Source organism: Spodoptera frugiperda, chromosome 25, assembly GCF_023101765.2.
Source record: "Spodoptera frugiperda isolate SF20-4 chromosome 25, AGI-APGP_CSIRO_Sfru_2.0, whole genome shotgun sequence".
Classification (NCBI taxonomy): domain Eukaryota; kingdom Metazoa; phylum Arthropoda; class Insecta; order Lepidoptera; family Noctuidae; genus Spodoptera; species Spodoptera frugiperda.
Window position 1 is genome coordinate 3,002,654 of NC_064236.1, and position 10,452 is coordinate 3,013,105.

Here is a 10,452-nt window from a genome sequence, read left to right on the forward strand (position 1 = left end):
TTTCAAGCGGTTGTGTTCTAAAAAAAAGGGTGTTGGGGCACGGACAGGTGCTACGTGCTATATGCTACATTGATGCAGGAGAGTGATGGAAGCAAACGAAGATGGAGTAAGCAACTTACTTGTTTCTCTAGGAAGTGAGCGACTCTGGTGCGATGCTCTTGGGGTATGGTGGGGAGCACACGGTCTGCTGTCTCGAAGTCTGCGCGCATCACCGCCGTCTGGTACTCCAGTACCGACAGCAGCAGCGAGTACGACACTATGTTCAACTCCTTGTCATTTAGGTACAGTCTGCAAATAACAAGAACAATGAGATAAAATGTCAAAATGTCATTGATACTATTCTAAATCATATTATATTATATGATATGGTAAGCCAATACATTTGGTAAGAGCTAGTAGAATTGGTTGAAAACATACATTGCAAAGGAGAAGGAAAGTGTTTCGCATAATGTTTTATGATTTCTTGATTACACATTCCTTACAAATTGTCTAGCATGTTTGTATATTTTACATTAAGTGAAATAAAATTAGTTATTTTCCAAGATATATCACAACCATTTACAGTTGGACCCATGGTATCCCACTCTACTTTCTGATGGAAGATTTTAAAGGAAACTAAATTAGAATTTAGATAAAACCACATTGCTGTACACAGTTTGCTGTACGAGTTTACTGACTTCTGCCCTCTGACTTATTCTAGCAGACCTATACCCCGTACTATATGTGTGATTTATAACACAAATGGTGAAAAGCGGGTGTACATTGTATAACGGCATTACGAGCCGTAACGTGCACCTCTGCCCTACTCTTGAGGCATAAAAGGCATGACGTTGCTATGCATACTTGTTAGACCTAAATAACTAAAAAAACCCAAGTATGTGTACCTGTTCTCCTTGGCGACGTATCCGAGGATATACATGGTGTGGTCCAGGTGGGATATGGTGACGATCTCTCCGCCGACGTAGTAGTTTATTCTGTTCAAGGAATTCGTGTAGATGAAGCAGTCGCCCACCCATAGTCCTGTCTTTACCACCTCGTTCACTGCACCCACGACCTGTTGGCAAAACACTTAATAAATTCTTCTATTCCTCAAGACTTGATGAAAGAAAGATATGAAGTGTTTTAGAAAATAATAGGTCAACATTAGACTGGTATTTATAAAGGTAGCACGTTACTGGTTAGAATTTTGCGTCGTATACTTTATATCTAGTAATAAATAGGTCAAACCTAGCCTATTCAGCGTATAACTAGGGTAGCATAGCTTCACTGATGGACAGACTGACAGACCATTGTTTATTTCTTTAGTGTTAGTTAATGCGAGTGTGTCCAACAAGTGAGACTGTGTGCGTCCCAAAATATGATGTATTATAATTTAGTGCACTATAATAAAAGTTGGTGATTCCTACAAATATGTTTGTTCCGCGTATTGGTATAAGCACCTTTTACCTTTTACACCTTTTACCAATTTACCTTTTACAAAAACAATGAAAAATATTCAACACAATGTGTCCCTGAAAACCTCGTCAGACTACAAAATAACGTTACTTTAAATACAGCAACTCCATTATAATAAACTACTGTTATAGATAAGCCTTCGTTCGGTTCGTATTCGATATTCGTGGCCTTATCTATGAGAACGCGGTTATCGCAGCAACACGAACACATTTCAACTTTTTACACTTACTACTTACACTGATTAAAAATATCGTTAAAGTAATAAACTGTAGAATTGTTAATTCTGTACATTGAAAATATTTAAAAAATAAGTAGTAAGGAGTAGAAACTAAAGCCAAAAATGTGACTAAAAATTTGTTGTCTGTCTGTGTCTGTCTGTATGTTCACGTATCACGCAAAAACTACCAGTGCGATTGCGATAAAAATTGGTATAATTATACTTTAATATCCTGGGCACAATACTGTGTACTTAATATTTTGAAAAAATTTAGACACTAAAAAACAAAATTGTGCAGCTCGACAAGATTGCTTTCGAAATTTTCAACGTCGTTTCTTGGGTTTCGAGGGTGGTAAAACCTTTGGGTGTTGTCACTGACCGGTCTTTTCGATAAATGTACTATCCAACACCAAAATAATGATTGAATTTGGCCTAGAATTTTCAGAGATTCAACAAACGCGTTCAAACAAACAATCATAGTCTTCAGCACTGTATATTAGAACTAATGAATGAATAAAACAAATATTTTACAAATTAAATTAAAAAGCTTCATTTAATAGAAAAAGTTCGTAAGATAACTAAAAACTGTTTGAATAAAGTGACGAATTAAAATAATATAAACCGTCGGTTAATTGGTTGCTAATATAGTGGCGACCCGTAACTTGGGATAGGCAGAAATGAGAATAATGCTTCCAATTTCTTCATATCAGATTCAAAAGAGTTTTGAATTGCAAATAGTAAAATAGTATATTCAGAATCGAAAAATATACCATAGACTGAGCTAACGTTTTACGGCAACCAATAAGACGACGCGGCGTCTTGAAAATGGGTCAAGTCAGTATGCTTAATCGATGAGCATCCATGAAAATAATTGATGCTATATACAACAATCGTACATCAATAACGAATCAATGAAGAATAAAAGGACAATCTTAGCATTTCCAATAGGAAACTCTTTCTTACTTTACCTTTGATACTAGACAATTTTGTGTAATGATACCTATTCATATTTGGGTGATTTTTCAAAAAACTTTAACTTTTATTTAACGAATCATTAATCTCCTGAGTTATTACGCATCGCGGTAGCTTATTATCATCCTAATTTTTATTGGATTGGTTGAGAGCGGTGTCACAGCTTATTGCAGCATTTATTGAAACCAAATTTTGTGTTGCAATCGGCAGAATTGTTAACTTTTGGTTGAGGATAATGACGCCGTTAACATTTTGTGATTTTTTCGGAAAATCACCCATTTACTAATCACTTTTGCCTTTAGATTAACTATAAACGCAAATTAATGATCTGCTTACCTCAAAAGCGTCTTCGATGCCGTCTTCTGTGATGTTGGAGTTGGTTTCGCGAGCTCGCGTCACAACAGCTGCATTATACTTGAGCACGTAGTACGAGTCATCAGCCGCCAGGCACACCAGGTTGCCGCTCTCCGACCAGTACACGTGCCGCGGCTGGATCTCAATCCTGGACAATGAGACAACTGACTTATAGCATGGTAAAGGAGCCAACAGCTAGAGCCCACAAGCAGTCCTTTTTACTTTTTTATGTTATTTATTAATGTACAAATGAAAATGTGACGTAGTAACGCGGGAGCATAACTTAAAACTTCGACTTTGCTATGACAAAGTTATTGAAGAACACGTGTGTAAACAATATTCGCTGCATAGACAACCGTTTTAAAATGCATAGCACTGTTACAGTATAGTATAGTTTACAGGCAGCGGTAGTACGTAGGCTTAAGTTAGGATGAAGCAGGTTTTATAGAGAGTATGAATGTATGAAGGTAGTGAAATTCTTATTATAAGATATTCCATGGCCACAGTATGCATAGCATCGTAGAAAAATACTGCAATTAATAAAATGTCCGTGTATACAACGTCATAATATTACATGCATATCACAACCATCTATGGCGTTCCAAGCTTTGTCTGATTTTAGTTGCTGCAATATCGCAAATGCAAAAATAAGATTAATTATATTATTTAAATCAAATTAGTCGGGTTATGACATATAAAATTATGGTTCTAATTCTGATTCTGTTGTGGCATATAATTATGGTTCTATTGATTTGAGTAGAGGCTGGTTATAAAACTAAATATTATGATATAGAAAATCTACACAAACGCAAGCAAAACTACGCAACGCGGCAACAGCTAGTTGGGCAGTTGGACGCAGACCTAATATAATATTATAGGTACGATCGACCGGCCTTCATCACCTAATGGTTAGGACTGGCATACAATTATATTCATGTTTAATTACCAGTAATTATGATAAGGGTTATTTTAACTAGAATGCCTGAATGAAGAAACCTTAATTGCCATATATATAAAGTTAGTGAAAGTTTCTTTGTCTTATTAACAACGCATTATTTTCTTTGTTTTTTCACTTTTCAGTTCAACAATTTTGAAATTCCAAGTAATTGGAGTGCTTCGCAAAAGCTCGCTTGACTATGGCAGGCAATATGACTATTAACATAACTGACAAAATTAATAATATGAAACTCGAAATTAAAAATTCGCTTGGCATTATGCGTAAAATGCTAACATTCGTGCTTGATCAAAGTCAGTGAGAACTAACTGTTTCGAGAATTTGTTATGGTAAAGAAACTTCGCTACTTTTATCTTTTATGAAATTATCCAATATGTTCTTTATTAAATTTTTAAACTATAGTTCTAGGCTTGAAAATATGAGAATGGCCAAGAAGACAAGAAAAAGTAAGACCATCGCATTTATATATAAATATCGTTTAACAATATTTTATTAAACAATATATTCGCAAAGCTTAGAAGAGAAACTACAGGATAATGATCTACGAGCAAAACCAATTGGTACACGCAGCGTTTTCACGCGAGCAACACATACATTTCTTATTTCATTAATAGTATATTAATGACTGCCATTCATTGTATGTCTCGTTTTTTATTTCTTGTATATCAATTAATGCCAAATATTGTATGTCTCGGTATATTTATTTTCTGATTGCTTCTTAGGCATTTTACAGGCAAAATTTTCGATTTACCATCAATTAAATATCAGGGTTTTAATTAACAGGGTCCCATGCAATGCACAAAACATAATAATTTGCTGTTCCATGGCATAGCTAAAGCTAAATCACTCACAAGAGCAATTGCAGAAGAAATATGTCGCATAGCTTACAAGACTTGCATTATTATATTCTTCGCAAGATACTTTTAAATCCCGGACAATATTAGACTATAAGAATTGATTGCCAAACAATAGGATTTATGTTTCAGAAGACTTAATTCTACATGATGAGAGATGAGTTCTACATGCGATGATACACATTCAATAGTATTACAGTAGTGAGCTCACCGTCTGATCAACTCCAAGTTCTCCCAGTCGTAGAAGGAGAAAGCCACACCGCTGATGGACTTCACACCCAACATGAAACCGCCATATATTCCTGCATTCCAACAATGTTAAAGTTATTAAGAATAAAGAACATGTTTTATGTCACAGTCAAGCAAATGACTCAATGAAAGTCACAATTGATAAAGCAAACTAGGTAGATATTGGTGTCAACCTACCTTCAGCACCATACTCGGGCTTGAAACTCTTTCTCTCTTTGAAGTTCTTGAACACCTTGATGGTGCTGGAGTTCTCAAGTGTCGCATACTCTGAGCTATCAAACGCCCAGACGAACTCCTGTGCAGTGCCGAACGCCTTGTTCCTAAGTGCCATGGCCGTGTAAATAATGTACTCGCCGTCCCCGCACACTACCACGAACCGACCGTTCGGGTTGTGTGCTATAGTTTGAGGATAAATCTCACAGGATCCCATGTCCTTCGCCATCACTGGAACCCGCTCCCCATCTTTTATCTCTGTGCCTGGAAAATATAACATACAATGTCTATAGCTGAGAAAACCTTTCTCATATGAATATTGGTATCAAAGAACAATAAACGGAAACACAGTAACTGACAGACAACTTGTTTACAAATACATCAATGTAGTGTTTACCTTCTGGCAACGCCTTCAGGTTGACTTGCTGCATCTCAGAATGTTTCGCCCAAATAATCTTGCCTCCATTGACGTCCATGGAAATGGCCGGCTCTTCGCGGCCCACCTTGATCATGATCGTGCCCTCGTCGTAACTAGCGAACACACAAACATGTATTGGATATGGATTTATAAACAACACCATATTTACAAATATTTTACATTTAACCTGTGATTGACGAAGGAAGTATGCCCGAATCGAGTCATTTGGTGTTCTAATGTATTTGCCTATCCCAATAGGAGAGAGACATGGCGATATTTATGTTGTCGAGTGTCTTTTCAGGGTAAATTGCAAGTAAGTTTGATCTTTGTATTTCAGTCATCATATGACTTACCCAATAGCTACATTGTTAGAGCCGTGCATGGAGGAAATGGTCCAGACTCTCTCGAAGCCATAGTTGAGAGAGGATTCAAGTCTGTAAGTGCCCGCGTGCCATATTCTGATGGTGCCGTCCTCTGAGCCAGTCATCAGGATCGGCAGCTCCGGGTGGAACGACACGGCTGTCACATTCTGCGTGTGACCTGTACACAAATCGCATCACATTGTAAACACTGCACTTGCAACGAAAACCTCTCAATCAGACCGTCTGATGAAAAAAAAACAAATTGTATTGTGGAATCAATGATATCAATTGGGTCAATTTAATAGTCCACTTGTAACATGCAGTTGCAATTGCAATGGCAGCTTCTTTGTGATCCAATTGGAATGATAACCCTTGAATGTGCCAATTGATTACATTGATTCACAACGGTGAAGGTTAATTTAATGACAATGACTGAATCGTAATATCACGAAGAAGAAAAAGAAATATTATTTTCTATGTATAAGTTTTACTCACTCTCCAATGTCTGGACACATGTTTTATTCTGGTAGTCCCATATTTTGACGAGGCGATCGTCGGCACCACTTATGAGGTAAGGCTTGTCGCCGCCGTGGTAGTAGTCGACGCAGTTTACGCCTTTCTCGTGGCCTTCTAGTGTGAAGTTGGAAATTGAAGAGCCAAGCTGCCATACCTGGTTACAAGAACATTACAATATGATAGTACCTGCACACAAATACTATGAGACATTAAACATTATGTTGATTATTTATAATACGTACTTTGACGGTGGTGTCGAGACTAGCACTAGCGAATGTGTTGTTGTCTTTAGGGTTGATGACGATCTGCATCACATAATGTGTGTGGCCCTCGAACACTTGCTGGCATGCCCAGTTGCGTTCCCAGTTCCACAGCTTGATCAATAGGTCATCTGAAATCAAGGAATAAATTGAAATTTCTATGTCACTCTCTACTCTACTCAACATGGAGTAGTGTGTACAAAATTGTACTTCTCTGCCTAATCGTTATACTATTATCCACATAGTATCAATTAGCTATGGTTATTGTAATTACTACATAAATTTTATTGCATACAGTGGCTTTGGTAAAAGGAACAACAAACAATGAAAAGACTGATGTCTGTTAAACAATGATAAAGCAAAAGAAGTATGTAAGATTTGTAGCAATTAGCATCCCATTGTCTCTGCCTACCCCCATGGGAGACAGACGTGAAGTTGTGTATGTATGTACAACAAACAATCAAAATAATTGTTGCTGCAGTACCACCTAAACACAAATGATATGGTAAACATTATTACTTGCACAATATGTAAAAACTGAACACAGTATTTTTAAGGCCAATAACAGATACAATTCTTTATTGCTTAGTGAAAATGTACTTATATATAGAAACTTAACAAATTTTTACAAGGAAGAACATATTCTAACAAGGAAGAGAATATGCTCTTCCTAATTGACTAAATTAAAGTCTGTCAAAGCCTCTAGCCAAATGCCACTTTAGCGCTTGTCTACAGAAAGAGTAGAAAACTTAATGCATGAGGATGACAGTGTCAAAATTTACGTCAATCCAATACAGTCTGCTATTCTACAAGAAGACAAAAGTTAAATGGCATTTGGCTGCAGGCTCTGTTTACTTAAATACAACTTACCGCTGCTGGTGAGGATGTATGGCTGTGTGGGATGTATCGCGATGCACCTGACGTAGTCAGAATGCGCCTCAAAGGCGTGCACTCTCTCAAGCGTGTTGTAGTTGAACACGCGAATCTGCATGTCATCGGAGCCAGTAATCACCCAGTTCTTGCGAGGCACGAACTTAGCGGCGCGCACCGGTAGGTCGCATACCTGGACAACACAATTAAGAGCTATTTATGACCCTTGTTTATATTAATAACACTTAACATTTATTTATTTACCATCTCTATACCTATACTAATTAATAATATTATAAAAGCTTTTCCCTTATGTTTAATCATCATAAACATGAAGTATATTACACAAACTTCATGCCAAATTCAAGTAAAGTAATGGTGCAGAGGAATGCTGTTCATATTGAGTCAGTTTAGAAAACACTCTGTCAATATTGTGAACATCTGAGAAAGGCATGCAACTTGTTGACACAATGTCTTCATATGAAGTGAGTGTTTCCATTAATTATATTTATAATGTTATGGACAGGAAGAGTAAGATCCAAAAATTAAGAATTTAGTATTTATAGTTCATTTTTAGTCTTAAAATGATAGTTGAATTTATAAAAGATGCCTAAAACTGCTTATCAAAATCACTCAGCCGTAACAAATTAACTGAATTATTATTTAAAATAAGAACATCCAGTCATACATTGAACTGAATACAACTACAAATGCTTCTAAGTGATAACTAATATCAACTCATTAATCACAACTTTATACCATTATAATTTAAGTGGAAATTTCAACTAATCTATTTACACATCTGATTCTTATCTGTTTTTAAACACACATTAATTATGTACACACTCAATATTTTGTTCTTTAGTGAGGTTAGTAATGTGAAATAAGTATTGTCTGAATTCAGTTCATGACAACTTAATCAGCTGTGGCTTAGAAGACATACAAAATTATCAATGAAACTAAGGAACTTACTTTAAAAACCAGATTAGGCAAAGCTCATTAACAATATGAAAGAATCTCATGTATCATATTCATTTATAAATTACTTCCATTATTTATTTCTTCCTACATTTTAAAATGATTACTGCTTTAAAAATGCTGCAATTTTGCTCCTTTCTGATCAGGAGATGAATGACATTTTGATCAGCTTCTATCATTAAATCATCTCAGTCTTTCACTATGACTTATTGCAGCCTCACTTTTAGCAAGATACATGATTATTGAGCACTATCAATGAAACCAGTCTAAGATTCACACTTGATACTTGAAGGAAACAACAGAAAACCTTGTATTAGCACAAATGTTAACACTTTACCAAATTCTGTAAAAGATGCAAAATCTATTAAACCAAATATTTTGAACAATTTAAAAAAATAAATCTACAACAATAATGTCAACATATCATCTGATTTATTCAAATTGGAAGAATAACATTTACATCACGTCTATCTAATAACATAAATACAGTAAGTAATGAATCAATTAATTATAAAATCCATCCCTTAAATTGGTTTAAACTGTATACAGTCAATAGTTTAACATAGATGGACTATTATATTTTCCTGTCAATGCATTTAACAACTGAATACTCTGTTCCTTATAAAGTGATTTGTAATCTTTGAAATATAAAGTGGTTTTACTAAACTATAAACCACAAATATTATTAGAAATTAGAACCTAGTCTTAGACTCAGTCTTATTTAAAGCTCATACATATTTGAGCTAACTGAACACTTTTAAGAATATTTACAAATAAGATCTACACACAAGTATTTGGAAATACATGATGAAATAAAAGTTGCTTATCTGCTTAACCCCCTTGATTTAATAGTTTGTATTTATAATTAAACATCTGCAAGTTGCTTAAACCATAACATTTTCTAATTCATATACAATATTATCACGAAATATCGAAATACTGTCACTATATACTACAGTATTAGAATCTTATTAGACAAAATCCAATAAAAAGATATTCAGGTTTAATTATCTTTAGATGGCTGTATATTTAGTAATGTTAATGTTATTACTGAGTTTATTATACAGTAGTTATAATAAAACAAAGCCGCTAACGTTGAACTGATCACTTGTTAGACTACTAAGACAAGCTAAATAAGATGCCAGTCTAATTAGAACTAGAATGATGTATACCAAAAGTATAGTTGCCTACCTCGAATCTCTTGATCTGCGAATGTGTTTCATAGTTCCATATGTTCACGTCACCGTTGTATAGGGAGCACAGGAGCCATGGCTCCGTCGGGTGCTGGTCCACGCACTTGACGCGGTCCGACCTCGCTGTCAACTTCCTCTTGATATCCAGGCGCAACGGCTGTCGGAACATAGCAACAGTACACTAAAGGCAACCCGTACAAAACACAAAAATCACCTATTTCACGCAAATTACATCAACTGGAAGCCGACATTATTCGAATGATGACACACTGCCGACAAATATACAACTACGTGGCGTAAAATTTGTCAGCACTCAAAATGATGGGCAATCACTCTATTACGTTTATTTTTGTGAATTTTAAAGTGTTCTTACCATTTTTAATAGTTAAAACATGAAAATTTATCATACAGGAACAGAGGAACTGTGGAAGTTTGACAGGGTGGGTGGACGTGTCACTATTTTTTTTTTTTTCGTGTGCCAACACATATTAAGAAACACGTCAAACACATTTTTTATCGGAAAGTTACGGTTTTATCTGGGCAATAAAAATCATATCTCAATTTAAATATTTTCCATATCATGTAT

At 35.5% G+C, this 10,452-nt stretch overlaps 1 protein-coding gene across 1 annotated transcript; it reads right to left on the reverse strand.

Moving 5' to 3' along the window:
• Positions 1-2: 2 nt before the first annotated feature.
• Positions 3-10,398, reverse strand: LOC126912449 (coatomer subunit beta'-like). Its single transcript, XM_050704565.1, has 13 exons — positions 10,240-10,398; positions 9,865-10,023; positions 7,696-7,888; positions 6,808-6,956; positions 6,545-6,719; positions 6,041-6,227; positions 5,667-5,800; positions 5,234-5,533; positions 5,019-5,109; positions 2,981-3,146; positions 885-1,054; positions 120-288; positions 3-17 (listed from the first exon to the last, which is right to left on the reverse strand). Exons 1-13 carry the CDS (start codon positions 10,240-10,242, stop codon positions 3-5), a joined length of 1,911 nt encoding a protein of 636 aa, XP_050560522.1. The 5' UTR covers positions 10,243-10,398.
• Between the last annotated feature and the right edge of the window lie 54 nt (positions 10,399-10,452).